This window comes from Chiloscyllium plagiosum, unplaced genomic scaffold (genome assembly GCF_037043375.1).
Source record: "Chiloscyllium plagiosum isolate Xiang-an unplaced genomic scaffold, Cpla_swu_hap1 HiC_scaffold_32, whole genome shotgun sequence".
Classification (NCBI taxonomy): domain Eukaryota; kingdom Metazoa; phylum Chordata; class Chondrichthyes; order Orectolobiformes; family Hemiscylliidae; genus Chiloscyllium; species Chiloscyllium plagiosum.
Window position 1 is genome coordinate 44,752,503 of NW_028270170.1, and position 16,091 is coordinate 44,768,593.

The 16,091-nt window shown below is 41.8% G+C and overlaps 1 protein-coding gene across 1 annotated transcript in view; it reads right to left on the minus strand.

The window, feature by feature from the left end:
• The window catches only part of cdc27 (cell division cycle 27), a 147,536-nt gene that overhangs the window by 23,862 nt on the left and 107,583 nt on the right, over positions 1 to 16,091 (minus strand). The window contains exons 11-13 of the mRNA XM_043675341.2: positions 11,311 to 11,518; positions 7,064 to 7,236; positions 2,611 to 2,763 (exon numbers count right to left, since the gene is read on the minus strand). Of these exons, the coding sequence (XP_043531276.1) occupies positions 2,611 to 2,763; positions 7,064 to 7,236; positions 11,311 to 11,518 (534 nt within the window). The remainder of the gene's footprint in view (positions 1 to 2,610; positions 2,764 to 7,063; positions 7,237 to 11,310; positions 11,519 to 16,091) is intronic.

Consider the following 16,091-nt stretch of genomic DNA (forward strand, 5'->3'; position numbering starts at 1 on the left):
GATGGTGAACTTCCCTTCCTAAAAAGGATAGCTGCAAACCAAGTGAACTTTTTGTTTTAAATAACAGTAAATAATTATTTCATGGTTGCCACTAGACCATCTTCTAAGTCCAGACTAATTATTATATAGTTGATCAGTTTACCAAATACTGTGGGGGATTGGAACACATGTCGTCAGAGCATTAAACAAGGGCTCTGGATTACGAGTTCAGTGATTATACCACTATACACTGCCTTCCTTTTATGTTCACGAGTGCAAGTGATTCAGATACCAGGGATGGACTGAATTAAATTTACAAGGATGGTAAGAATAAAGAATTGAAAGAACAGGAGCTGAGAAGAGAACTTTATGTAGTGATTAAAAACTTTAAACAGGTGGAAGTGGAACTCTGAGATTTGAGGGAACTGGTCAGAAACTCAAATTAGAGCAGCACATGATAGATTAAATGTCTTATGTGACATTCAAACTCATCTGTGATAAACTGTCTGGTCTAAAAACATTCAACAAAAAAGAGATTTTCCCCAGTATTGCAGTTCAGGACTTTAAATTTTGATACTTCTGGACAGCCTTTGAAACCAAAATGCCGGAATAAAATCTATGAGGTAGATCAGAAGTGGACAGCAGCTCAGGCTAAAAAACTGACCACTGTATCTTTTCAAACTACTCCCTTAAAAAGCACGCATACTTTCTTCATTTTTTGAGGGTAGCTGATTTTCTACCTCTCATCCTCAAAAAAAATCTTAAAAGTAATATTTTTAAATTATCCCCTCAATTAACTGCCCCACTGACCAGAAGAAAGCGTTTTGTGATTTGTATTTTTTTCAAATTTGCACAGTCAGCTCTTGTAAGTGTTTTCATTTTAACAAAAAGAAACTCCGATTCTCTGCTACCTGCTCCATTCAAAACTTGTATCGTGCACAAGACACAAACCTATTTCTGTTTTCTCTTTCAAAATGCATCATCTCTCAAGGCTTTCTATTATAGTCCAACTGACAAACACATCTGCCCAAATTAAATTGTACCCTCTGGAAGTCACCATAATCCAGTCCACACAGCTAACGTTCCTTACCATACTACAGAATCAGAATGATTATATCACAAAAGAAAGCTACTAGGTTCACCATGTCCAAGACAAATCTGTGCAAGAGCAATTCAGCTACTCTCACACACCTGTCTTTTCTCAGAAGCCTGCAAAGTTTTACTATTCACTGTCCTTTTTATTCCATGGGCTTTAATATTGCTGAAAAGCCTTTTATCACACCCTTCTTGCAATCATGTACACCATAATAATCCAATTACTTGCATTTTTTAAAAAAAATCAAATTGGTTAAACATAATCCAACTACAAATGAATGCTTTCTTCCCTTAAGTAATTCATATATAATCTAGGCGAATGTTAATTTTATCTATATTGTTGTTACTAATTCCCAGAGGCTAAACTGTAATTGCTCATCTTATCCTTCCATCAATTTTGAGGCAGGTCTCCATGACTGCCATGGCATATGCATCACATAACCCTTTTGTTTGATTTGATTCTCTGCAGTCTCCATAGGGGGAAAAAAAACCTACTTCCATTGTTTAAAGGGACAAGAATCAGAAGGCATACATTTACAGTAATTAGCCAAGAAAGCAATGGAATACAAGGAAAACATTTCTCTCCTCCCCCCCCCCCCCCCGAACAGAGCAAGTAACTAAGATCTGGTAAAGACTGCCTGAGAGCATTGTGGAGACAGATGCAATCCAGGCATTCAAAAAGGGAATTCAATTGTCATCTGAAAAACAGAATATGTGCAGCATTGGAGGGAAATGGCAGGTACGTGGCACAAGGTGAATTGCTTTTACAGAGTACCAGCATGAACATTTTATGATTCCTTAAAGTTTACTAATAAAGCTCTGATTTAGGTCACAATTAGAGTGTTGCATACAGTTCTAGTCACCGCACTTTGAGGAGGATAGGAGGAAGTTAGAGGAGCTTTACAAAAATGGTTCCAGAAATGATGAGATGAGATGAAAAAGTTGTGGCTGTTCTCCTTGGAAGAAAGGAGATTGAGGGGATATTTGACAAAGTGTAATCCAGAAAGAATCTGTTCTCTTTAAAGAGGAATGTATGAACAGGAGTAGACCATTCAGTCCCTCAAGCTTATTTCACTATTAAGATGTGTGACTTAACTCCGTACACCTACCTTTAACCAAATCTCTTAATACCTTTGCTTAAAAATTTATCTCAGACTTAAAAACAAATGAATAATCCAGCATCACTGCCATTTATGGAAGTGAATTGTAAGCATCTTCCATCCTGTGTGGTGGAAAGTGCTTACTAACATCTTTCCTGAACAGTCTGGCCTTAATTCTCAGACTACATCCCATTGCTGTTGAATCGCCAACCAATAAAATAGTTTATCTTTGTCTACCCTGTCTTTTCCTGCTTATACCTTGAAAACTTGAAAAGTGGACAGGAAGGTTGCAACAAGTAACAGGATCTGCAAGTAGCACTCCAGGCAGTCTTGCGACACTGCATTCTCCAGTTTCCCAACATCCCTACTGTTCTGGGCTCCATCTTAAATACAAATCCAAATGAACCCCTTTAAAAGAGATCAAATGACAACTCACCTCTGGTGTATTTTTATCCATCTCAGTCAGATCCTTGGAGAGGAGAGAGAGGGTCACATCCTTCTGTAGGTGCCACAATGTTGTGGAGTAGATCTCCATACCCTCTACCCGGAAACTTTCAATGCGCCTCACCTCTGAAAATATCCTCTCTGCCTGAAATGGGAGGAAAAGACTTCAGATACAGAATTAAATTGGCAGGGTTAGTGATGATGAGCCAGCTCAAGAGTGCAGCGACTGTTAGTTGTGGGCCACATTCAGTTGTAACTAAGCACTTTTTGGAGAAGACGAGTGTGTCTGTGTGTGTCTGTGTCTGTTAGCAGCAATGAATTACAACTGAAATTTTAAAAATCATTTTTCAGGAATGCAGCTGAATCTTGCACAATGGGATCTCAAACAACATTAGATTAGTGACAACATTTTGTTTTTTCAGGGATGATATTGACTCAGTGGTTGGCACTGCTGCTTTGCACATTCTGTCTGGATGGGTTTCCTCCCATAGTCCCAAGCTGTGCAGGTTAGGTGGATTGGCCATGTTAAAATGTCGCATAACGTCCAAGGATTTGCAGGCTGGGTGCAGTAGCCATGGGGAATGCAAGGTTACAGGGGTAGGTTGGGGGGTAATAGGTCTGGGTGAGATGTTCTTTCGAAGATTGGTGTGGACTCAAAATGAGCCAAATGGCTTGCTTCCACACTATGGGGATTCTATGATTAAGATAACACTTAAGAGGAATTCTTCCATCCTTGAAACAGAACTCTTTATGCCAACCTGAAAAGACACTTGGATCATTAACTCAATATCTTTTTTAGTTCTGGACTCATCAGTGTAGCTTACAATGTCATACATGAAACCTCACACAGCAAGAGTCAATGTCCAGGGACTTCAATAAAGGAAGGCAAAATGTGCAATCTGTAGGGACAGAGACAGTTAAAAAGGAAAATTAGGAATGCTATCATTCTTTGTCAATCTCCTTCCTAAGGCAGCTTAGTATGAACTTCCTGTTTCCCATTTAAAAGCAGGATGCCATTCTCCACCATGGAACAGAGAACTGGTGAGAGATGGTGGGGGAGCACACACGAGACACTTCATTCATACACTGATTGCATGTAGTAAGCTGCTGGTCATATTGCACAACTGTTCCTGTTAAATCATTTTGAGTTTAAAACTTCACTAGTCATTGCCTACTATTTCTAGAGGGTTCCCTTCTGGTCTGGGAAAATGCAGATCTTGTGTCAGTGTATCTCACTTGTTTTATTGTTGAGCTATTATAGCTTAGATTCCATTAACTGGTACATATGATCATTCAAATTTGGAGTGTATCGCCATTTAGCCCTTTGAGCCTGCTCTGTCATTGATGACGATTATGGCTTATCTGACCACTCCACACCCTTGATCACTCCTGATAAACTTAAGCTCCCTTGCGTATCAGAATCTATGCCTTATAAAAATTTGAGAAAATGTGTTCCAAATTCTCTCAACCGTCAGGAAGAAAAATTCTCCTCTTAAATAGGTGCCTCCCGATTTTTAAATATTAACTCCTAGTTCAAGATTCTCCAATAAATGGAAACATCCTTTCCACGTGCATCGTGTCAAGATCCCTCAGTTTAAAAACAGAACAACACAGTACTGCACTGAACTGAAAACCTTTTGTCTCTATGTAGTCCAAATCCCACTGTTTCTTGCTTAATCACCTACCTGTCAAGATGCCTCAAGTGTTGTTGTCATGTTACCTCCCCCTCTGGCAATGTCTTCCAGGCACCTCATCTCTTTTAAATTTTCCCCCTTTTACCTTAAGCTCACAAGATTCCTTGTAATTGACATTTCAATCCTGGGGAAAAGACTGACAGCCAGAACTGGCAACTGGAATGAAACTAAGCAAATTCCAACCGACAGTGCAGCACGGAGGATGTCACCTCAAAAGGGGATGAAACATTTGCACAACGATTTCCCATCTCAGCGAACATATACACAACAACTGCAACTGTCCACTGAATCCATGTGTCTCAATTTTGTAAACTTCTATTCAGGATCCCCCCCCATCCTTCAACATTCAAGTGAAGATAAAATTTGTCCAATCTCTCCTCATAGCGAACACCCTCCAAAACCAGGCAACATCCTTGTAAACCTTTTCTGGCCCCTCTGCAAAGTCTCCACATCCTTCTGGCAGTGTGGTGACCAGAACTGCACAATATTCAAAGCATGGCCTAACTGAAGTTCGAAATAGTAACAACATGACTTGCTAATTTTTATATAGTTAGTTCTCCTATAACGCCATAGTTGCATTCTCACAAAACCTTGCTGATTCAAAAATCACTTAATAGAAATAATAGGGCCTACGGGAAAAGTGGGGTTAGGGAAAACCTGCTAAAAATATCACTCACAATCGCTCAAAAATCACCCAGATGTCAAACGCAAAGTATAGCACAGCCTGAAAAAAGGTTGAAGTTATATTTATTAATGAAACAAAAGTGATGAAACTGGGGCGGCACAGTGGCTCAGTGATTAGCACTGCTGCCTCACAGCACCAGGGTCCCAGGTTCGATTCCAGCCTCGGGCGACTGTCTGTGTGGAGTTTACACATTCTCCCAGTGCCTGCGTGGGTCTCCTCCAGGTGCTCCGGTTTCCTCCCACAGTCCAAAGATGTGCAGGTCAGTTGAATTGGCCATTCTAAAATTGCCCATAGTGATAGGTGCATTAGTCAGAGGGAAATGTTCTGGGTGGGTTACTCTTTGGAGGGCCGGTGTGGACTTGTTGGGCCAAAGGGCCTGTTTCCAAACTGTTGGGAATCGAATCTAACCTAACCGAAACTAAATTTAACACAGTACATTTGAAAAATCTAAGAAAACTGCTGACTGCACAGTCCTTTCACAAAAAGCTGCTCTGTTGTTAGCTGACATTGGTGCATGCACAGAACTGCATGAAAATCGGCACCAACTTCATGCATACACAGAATGGCAAGAAACTGGCGCGATGTCAGCGTACACATCAGCGCATATGCAGAACAAACTGTGCAAACTGATCCCCACTGGAATCACACTATTGCCATGGAGGTATGCATCCTGCAGGATACTGCTCCCTAATTCTTAGCCATGTTATAGCTAAGTCGTGCTGCCAAAACTATAACCACTTGATGTCCTGGTCAGTGAAGGCAAGCACGCCAAATGCCTTCTTCACCACCTTAACCACTTGCCATTTTCAGGGAATTTTGGAACTGTATGCCTAGATCCCTCTTTATGTGAATGATTGTAAGGTTTCTGCCATTTACTATATTCTTTCATTTTGCATTCCACCTTCCAAAATGCATAACTTCACATTTAGCTGGGATTAAATTCCATCTGCATTTCTCTGCCTAAGTCTCCTGTTGTATCCTCTAGCAATCCCCCTCACTATTCTCAGCTCCTCCAATCTTTCTATCAACCATAAAGTTATTAACCCGCACCTACACTCTCCTCCAAAATCATTTATATATATTAAAAACAACAGTAATCCCAGCACTGATCCTTGTGTAACACTACTGGTCACAGATCTCCAGTCAGTAAAACACCCTTCCACTACTACTTTCTGTCTATGACTAAGATAGCATTGTATCCATCTCCTCAGCTCACTGTAGGTGCTATATGTCTTCACTTTCTGTGTCAGCCTGCCATGAGGGACCTTGTCAAAGGCCCCACTGAAGTCCATGTAGACAACAGCCAATGTCCAATGCTCAAATCATCTTTGCCACTTCCTCAAAAAAGCTCAACTTAGTTTGAGAGACATGACCTCCCCTGCACAAAGCCATGCTGCCTATTGAAAATAAGTCCATACTTATCCAAATGTGTGTAAATCCTGTCCCTAAGAATCTCCTTCAATAATTTCCCTGCCATTAACAAAGGTCACAAGCCTGTAATTTCCCAGATTATCCCTGCGGCACTTCTTAAACATAGAAGCAAGATTGCCTATTTTCCAGTTCTCTGGGACCTCTCCTGTGACTGAAAACAAATCAAAGATTTTGTACAAGGCCCCCAGCAATTTCCTTTCTCACCTCCCTCAGCATTCAGGGATACATCACATTATCCTAGGGACATATCTACCTTAATGCTTCTCAAAACACACAATACTACCACCTTTCTTTCTTATTGACATGCTTTGTAATATACCCCTTGCAAGAACCATCACCTCTTTCTCTTTCGTTAAGGACCTCACCACTTCCTCCAGCTCCATACATAAATTCCTCCTTTACCTTTGCCGAGCGCACACACACACCTTTACCTTGCCCCCCCCCCCCCCACACACACACACACACACACACACACACACACTTTTGGGATTTTCCTTAATCCTGTCAGACAAGGACATTTCTTTGCCCATTTTGGCAATCATAATTCCTTGTCTAAATGTTTTTCTACTCTCCTTATATCCAAAGTTCCCAAGAACAAATTCAAACATGTTTTGTTAATTCTGCCATCCACTTACCTGCATATATTCAGCCAGCTCAAAATGTGCTCTGCCTATCTGACATAGTACCCAACCGGTGTTGTAGTGATGTGAAGGCAGTTGACTCAGGATACTGATTGCATCTTTACAGTTGTAAGAACAAAGTGCCAAATAGCCTTTACCCATTTCACGCAGAAGGTTCATCAGTCCATCTGGCATTGATTAAAAAAAAAGGAAGTCTCACTGTTCAGTAATACAGAACAAGCCTCGATGACAAAGTGAACAGCAACTCCAAAGATCATCGCTACATCAAGCTTTTGAAGGAAATTAGCCCTCAGGATTACTTGATTAAGACCTTGAATAACATTCCTGATAAAGATTAATCAGGCAGCAAGATTCTGAGCTGTTCTTCTTATTTAAGAATTACCATGAGTTTGTAAATGAAGGATTTTAATTTGTCCAGGACTAGAAAGGAATCATGTAAAGTTGGGAGAAAGGAAAACTACAAGAATGTGTTTTAATGGAATTTTGAAAATCAGTGAGCTTCTAGTACAATGAAGATGACACACTGCTGCACTTTGTTTTGTGAACTTGGGCAAGTTAGAGGTCATATCTTGGGGACAGTCCATAATCACTGTAGAGGTGGTGTTGGATGCATTAGAATGTATGAATGTAAATAAATCTCCTGGTCCTGACTAGATATATACAAGAACACTGCAAGAGGCTAGAAAAGACGTTGTGGGGGCCATGGCTGATATTTTAGCATTGTCGTTAGCCATGGACAAGGTCCAAGAAGACTGGAGGAATGTTGTGCCCTTATTCAAAAAGGATTGCAAAGAAAAACCTGGAAACGATCGAAGAGTAAACCTAACATCAGTGGTGGGGAAGTTAGTTGAGAAGATTGAGTTAAGATATATATGCATTTGGAAAGACAGGGTTTGATTACAAGTAGTCAGCATGGCTTTGTGCATGGGAGATAATGCCTCACAAATTTGTTAGAGTTCTTTAATGAAGTGACCAGCGAGGTTGGCAAGGATAGGGCAGTAGATGTAGGGTATGTGGATTTCAGTAAGGCCTTTGATAAGGTTTCACATGGTAGGCTACTCAGGAAGGTTGAATCGCATGGAATCTATGAGAGAAAGTGAGGGCTGCAGATGCTGGAGATCAGAGCTGAAAATGTGTTGCTGGAAAAGCGCAGGTCAGGCAGCATCCAAGGAACAGGAGAATCGACGTTTCAGGCATAAGCCCTTCTTCAGGAATGAGGAAAGTATGTCCAGCAGGCTAAGATAAAAGGTAGGGAGGAGGGACTTGGGGGAGGGGTTTTGGAAATGTGATAGGTGGAGGGAGGTCAAGGTGAGGGTGATAGGCCGGAGTGGGGTGGGGGTGGAGAGGTCAGGAAGACGATTGCAGGTCAGGAAGGCAGTGCTGAGTTCGAGGGATTTGACTGAGACTGAGCCCCGCCCCTCCAACCGCCACCAGGACAGAACCCCACTGGTCCTCACCTACCACCCCACCAACCTCCATGTACAACGTATCATCCGCCGTCATTTCCGCCACCTCCAAACGGACCCCACCACCAGTGATATATTTCCCTCCCCTCCCCTATCAGCGTTCCGAAAAGACCACTTCCTCCGTGACTCCCTCGTCAGGTCCACACCCCCACCAACCCAAACTCCACTCCCGGCACCGTCCCCTGCAACCGCAAGAAATGCAAAACTTGCGCCCACACCTCCCCCCTTACTTCCCTCCAAGGCCCCAAGGGACACTTCCATATCCGCCACAAATTCACCTGCACCTCCACACACATCATTTATTGCATCCGCTGCACCCGATGTGGCCTCCTCTATATTGGGGAGACAGGCCGCCTACTTGCGCAACGTTTCAGAGAACACCTCTGCGACAACCGGACCAACCAACCCAACCACCCCGTAGCCCAACACTTGAACTCCCCCTCCCACTCCACCAAGGACATGCAGGTCCTTGGACTCCTCCATCGCCAGACCATGGCAACACGACGGTTGGAGGAAGAGCACCTCATCTTCTGCCTGGGAACCCTCCAACCACAAGGGATGAACTCAGATTTCTCCAGTTTCCTCATTTCCCCTCCCCCGACCTTGTCTCAGTCAAATCCCTCGAACTCAGCACCGCCTTTCTGACCTGCAATCGCCTTCCTGACCTCTCCGCCCCCACCCCACTACGGCCTATCACCCTCACCTTGACTTCCCTCCACCTATCGCATTTCCAAAACCCCTCCCCCAAGTCCCTCCTCCCTACCTTTTATCTTAGCCTGCTGGACACACTTTCCTCATTCCTGAAGAAGGACTTATGCCCGAAACGTCGATTCTCCTGTTCCTTGGATGCTGCCTGACCTGCTGCGCTTTTCCAGCAACACATTTTCAGCTCGCATGGAATCTAGGGGAATCTGGCAAATTGGATACACAAATGGCTTAATGGTGGGAAGTAGAGGTTAATAGTGGGAGATGCTTGTTAGACTGGAGGCCTGTGACTAGTGGAGTGCCTCAGGGTCAGTGCTGGGCCCATTACTGTTTGTTATCTATATCAATGATTTGGATGAGAATGTACAAGGCATGATTAATAAAGTTTGCTGATGACCTTAAAATGAGCAGTATCGTGACCACTGAGGAAGGTTATCAGAAATTGCAGCAGGACCTTGATCAGCTGGGGAAGTGGGCAGAGAAATTGCAAATGGAGTTTAATGTAATTAAGTTGAGGCCTTGCATTTTGGAAAGTCAAATCAAGGTTAGAGTTTCATGGTAGGAGCTCACAAGGAGTGTCGTGTAAGAGGAATCTTGGAGTTCAAGTGCACAGTTCTCTGAAAATGGTGTCAGAGATAGATAAAGCAGTGAAGGTGTCTTTTGGCATACTGGCCTTCATTAGTTAGGGCATTGAGTACAGAAGTTGGGAAATTATGTTGCAGTTGTACTGGACATTGGTGATGCTGCACTTGGAATATTGTGTTCAGTTTTGGTCACCCTGCTATAGGAAGGATGTTACTGAACTGGAAAGAATGCAGAACAAGCTAGGACTTCTTTCTTTAGAGCATAGGAGACTGAGGGGTGGATCTTATACCTGAAAATGCGTTGCTGGAAAAGCGCAGCAGGTCAGGCAGCATCCAAGGAACAGGAGAATCGACGTTTCGGGCATAAGCCCTTCTTCAGGAATGCCTGAAACGTCGATTCTCCTGTTCCTTGGATGCTGCCTGACCTGCTGCGCTTTTCCAGCAACACATTTTCAGCTCATTTATATAAACAACAATTAGCAAGGACTCAAACACTGACACCTGTGGACTCAGACTTGGTTTGAGAATTGGGTATCATTTGTCTCACCAAAACAGCAGGTAGACAAGCAAAGGAGACAGTACAGAGAAGCTCCAAGTATCACGGGTTTGAATTCTGTGGATATACTGGAGCAATCTGGGCTCCTCATATTTCAAAAGGAAGATGACTGAGAAGGTCTGGGTTGACCAGTGTGGACATGGGCTGAATGTCCTTCCCTTGTGCTGAAACTTTAAGATTCAATGACTAATGCATAGCAGCAAGACAATAGATAAGTGAGACAAGTTGCAACTGGGAAATGAAAAGTTTACATCCTACAGTAGGAATAACCATCTTTACGTTGGGTAATAGCATAAAACCAACAAAAACAACTCAAACACAAACTTATGTGAGAAGATTATGCAGTGATTTTCCTTGATAAGTGGGATGTGAAGGAGTTTGTAACTGCTGAGAGTCAGTTGATACAAGAGTATTTGGTATCACCACCGGGCCTTTTGGGAAAGGGGAAAAGAAACCAGTCAACCAGGATTCCTGCTGCTGCAAAAGGCAGTGAGGATTCATGGGAGGCCAGGATTGAGCATAGTTGTGATACAACTAAGTGAAACATTCTGATGTCAATGGCTCACATAAATTACATGATCAAAGAGGTCCCGGAATGTAACAAACATTTATGAAATATTCCACAGCAAGGGATCAGAGTACAAACTTAAAGGGGAAAGAAACTACAGACTAGAAGAGTAAAAACCTTGGAGACTCTTAAGGTAATGACATGTTGATTTGGGGAAAATAAAAGGAAAACATTTTATTCCAGATAAATTAAACTGCTGGTGCCATGTTACACAAATACCAAAGCTAGAAAATTATAAATCTCAACAGTATCTCTAAAAGATAGAAGGTCACAGAATTACTATATATAACAAAGTATTTTTAGTCTGTGAAGACAAATTGAGCCAACCCATTACAAGTTGATTTCAGATACATGGCACTCACCTGCAGCTGCTTTCTGTATATTAAAGGCCTGTACTTGAGGTGTGACAGAGGAGACTTTGCCTTCAGAAATGACTGAAGAATCCAGTTTGCTAATCTCTAGACTGTCATTGAGGTTTGGCTGTGTTATGCCTCCTTTACTTGTTTTGTTTTTTGGCTTCCTGTTCGGAATTTTAGGTGGAAACTTCATCTTCAGCTTTTTACTGTTCTCCTATTTGAAAACATGTACACAACTGAGCACATAGGCAGCTTAAGAATATCAGCAACTTAATCAGCACAAGGACTTCTACAGTATTCAAATGTAAACACTTGAGGCAGAGTATTGCTAAAAACAGCTTTTGTTTTGCACTCAGACAATTCATAAGAATTACGAAAGGAAAGGGAAAACATTTATTCTGTACGAGAGCATGAGCTGGCAAGTGGACTCTAATACTAGCATTTCCATGGGAGAATTTCAAACCAGGCAGATTGATTGGTTAAATCACTGCTCCAAGAAATTAGCCGAAGAATAGCTGTCACCTATTTTGTTGAGCTGAAACAGCCATGGTGTGTCTACGTTCTGTGTATAAAGAACAGAACCCTGTTGTATGTACATGTGCACTTTTAGTACACACAGGTGAGTCACACTATAGGCCCGACTGACAACCCTACTAATGCAGCCACCATAATTAATCACACACTTAGGATGGTTTCGCAAACACTGCCCCACCATGGAATCACATCCAGCAGAAGATACTGTTGAGTTTTGAAAGTGCGAATTGGGAGGGTTCGGGCAGTATCTTGCTTTTGCAAATTGCTGAAGGGATTTATTGTTTGTTATGATTCGCTAGTCTTTCGGGAACACAGCCTGCAGGTCAAGCATCACACTGGTACTGAAATTTATATACCACATGAGTCACTTGTGAGATAGGCCAAATGCCTCAAATTTCTTTTATTAAATTTAACATGATATGGGATTCAGAGGCATCAATGATCCTGTTTTAATAGTGATATAAGAAATTGAGGACACTCCAAAACTAAATTAAAGGTTGTAGAGGCACGTAGCTCAATAATTCAGTAGAGAACTGGATCATTTTTAAAAGCACTATGTTCAACTTGGAATATTTGTACCTCAAATTAGCAAGTGTAGATTAATACACCTAAATAGATAAACACAAAAAAAAAGCTGTGGGATGATGAGGAGAGGAATTAACTTGACAGACCCTAAAAGGATGTAGTTGAAGTGGTCTGAAAACACAAATGCATGGAAGAGCAGTCACTAGCAAAAGACAAAGTCTGACAGTTACAAATACAAAGCGTTAAACGAGGCAGAGCGTTTCAATATCTTTGTCAAGGACAAGAGAAGAATCAGATGAGTGAGAACATCGAAGGACTAGAAGGGAACAGTTAACATTTAAAGGGACTACTGCTTCTAAGCATTCACAAGGACATCGTGACAATAGTGATTGAAATGTCAAATATTTACAAAATGTCAGACAGGTCAAATGGCTCAAATTAAATAAATTAATTCAACAGTTAACATCTAGTAAGACTGTCTTACTAGAAAGGAATGGACAGACTTCATAAGAAATGAAGGGTGATTCAATTTATGTTTCTAAGACCATGAATGGTCTTAAAGTAGGCATCAAAAGAATGTTGTCCCTTGTGGATGAGTCCAGAACTATTTTAAAATTTTGGGTTATTAGTTTTTTTCTCTAATTCACTTGTGGGACTTGGCTGTTAATTTATTGCCCACTCCTAGTTGTACTTGAGAAGGCGGTGGTATGCTGCCGTCCTGAACTGCTGTAGTCCATTGTCGATATCGACTTTGGCAAGGGTTTCGACAAGAAGCCTTTGTAGCCTTTTTAGCAAGGTTAGATCACCTGGGATCCAAGGAGAGCTAGACAACTGGATACAAAATTGGTAGAAAACAGAGGGCAGTGGTAAAAGGTTGTTTTTCAGACTGGAGGCCTGTGCTGCCAATGATGTGCTACAAGGATCAGTGCGGGTCCACTGTTGTTCATAGTTCATATGAAAGATTTGGATGAGAGTATAGAAAGCATGGTTAATAAGTTTGCAGATGTCACCAAAATTGATGGTTTACAGTGGACATTGAAGGATGTTATCTAAGGATACAACAGAATCTCCATCAATTGGGGCGGTGGACTGAGGAATGGCAGATGGAGTTTAATTTAGATGAATACAAGGTGTTGCATCTTGGTTAGACGAACCAGGGCAGGGTTTACGCAGTTAGTGCCAGGGCCCTGGCAAGTGTTGTTGAACAGAGAAATCAAGTGGTGCATTTACATTGTTCCTTTAAAGTGGCGTCACAGGTAGACAGGATGAAGAAAATGTTTGGCAGTTCTGGCCTCATTGGTCAGAACACTGAACAGGAGTTGGGATAGCATGTTACTGTTGTACAAAACATTGGTAAAGCCAGATTTGAAGTATTGCATGCAATTCTGGTTTCTCTGCTTTACAGAGGATTCACTGAGCTGGATAGGATGCAAAAAAGATTTACAAGCGTGTTAGGAAGTTTGAGTTATAAGGAGAGACTGAAATGTTTTCCCTTTGGTATGCAGGAGGCTGAGAGGTGACTTCTTAGAGGTTTGTAATGGTCATGAGAGGCATAGATTAGGTGAAGAGTAAAAGGTCTTTTCACTAGGAAGGGGAGTCCAAAGTTAGAAGGCGTGGATTTAATGTGACAGAGGAAGTGGCCCAGTGGTTAGCACTGCTGCCTCACAGCGCCTGTAGACCCGGGTTCAATTCCCGACTCAGGCGACTGACTGTGTGGAGTTTGCACATTCTCCCCGTGTCTGCGTGGGTTTCCTCCGGGTGCTCCGGTTTCCTCCCACAGTCCAAAGATGTGCGGGTCAGGTGAATTGGCCATGCTAAATTGCCCGTAGTGATAGGTTAAAGGGGTAAAGGTAGGGGTATGGGTGGGTTGCGCTTCGGCGGGTCGGTGTGGACTTGTTGGGCCGAAGGGCCTGTTTCCACACTGTAAGTAATCTAATCTAATTTAAAGAGAGACCAGAGGGAAACTTTTTCACGCATATATGGAATGACCTGCCAGAGGAAGTCGGTACAGGCAAGTACAATTACATCATTTAAAAGACATTTGGACAGCTACATGGATAGGAAAGCTGTCAAGTGATATGGGCTAAATGCAGGCAAATGGGACTAATTTAGTTTAGGAAACCTAGTTGACATGGACAAGTTGGGCCAAAGGACCTTTTTTCATGCCCTATGACCCTTTTCCTTTTGATGGAGGTAGTTTTAGGTTTGGAATGCTGTTTAAGGATAACAGACTGCTGCTCACTATAATGGTGGTGGAGTGAGTCAAGATTTGCGGATGTGGTCAAATTAAGCAGGCTGCTTCAGCTCGGATGGTGCTGAACCTCTTGGGTATTGCTAGAACTGCACTCAGCCAGGTTGAGTGGATTTTATCTCTCAGACACTGGTCCAATTTTGGAAAATCTGCTTCAGAAAACAATAGAGGTGAAGTCACTGAGCATTTAAATGTGGAGGTAGATCAATTTTTTGTTGGGCAAGAGGATCAATGTAAATCAAGGATTAAAGGGAATATGGAATTCTGAATTCAAACCAGATTGACCATTATGTTATTGAATGGCAGAAAAGGCCCCAAGGCTCAAATGGCCGACTTCTGTTCCAAATTATAATGTTTATATTTGATGCAGAAATCCAGGAAAGACAATTGGGAAAGAATTGTGGGGTGGTTGAGAGGGAAATGCTAGGTATTCTGAAATGCAGTTGAATGGAATTAGTCCAGAACAAAGTTTATTTTTGAAAATGGTGAAAAAACAGACAGGCAAAGATATATCTAGTTGTTTCAATTTAATGTTGTGCAAGCTGCGGTACCAACAATTTTAAAAAATGGAAGGTTATCTGGGCATAACAACCATAATAGACTGCAGCAGAAAATCTAAGGGTACAGATACATAGATCTTTATGAATGTAGACAGAAAAAGACCACAAAGAGAAATTCATTGTTCTGTGCAAAGCAGCTCTGCTGAACAGTAACACCAAATTTGTACAAAACGCGAGAAAAAGACATATCCAAAGAATCACTTGCAATTTTTGACACCTCATGATAGTAGGAATATTCAGGGCATTGGAAGAGTACTTGAAACCATGAAAATTCCAGAAATGAAGAGTTATTTCACATTACGATTATCAAAGTTAACACAGTCATATAGATTCCAATAAAAAATTGGAAATTTTTGCCTCTGGTTGAGTTGGTAACAAGCGGTAAAGTCTAGATTAGAGAATGAGTCTAGAAAAGACAACGCATTTATTTACTCAGAAGGATGAGAACACAAGATATGATCCTGCAAGCAGTGTCTGAGGCATGATTTGTAAAAAAGGGTCAAGGGTCACAAGAATATGAACAATCACTATCTCAAACTATGCTGCCTGACGTGCTGAAGCAAGCTGTTTCCTTTTCTTGACAATAATCATTGTTGTTCCTTTAAGGAGGAATAATCCAGATTATTATAGGCCAGTGAGCCTTACATCACTGGCAGAAACATTATTCGAGAAGATTCTTAGGGACAGGATTAACAATGGACTTGTTAGGGACAGTCAGAAAGGCTTCATGGAGGGGAGGTCTGGTCTCAAACTTGATTAAGTTGTTTGAAGATGATGATTAATGAGGGTAGGGAAGTGCATATTATCTACATGGACGTAATCTTCTGAACTTGAAGTCATTTGGGATTCATGGTGAGTTGGTAAGTTGAAAATTAAATTGGATTGCTCATAGAAGACGGAGAGTAGTTGTGTAGGCT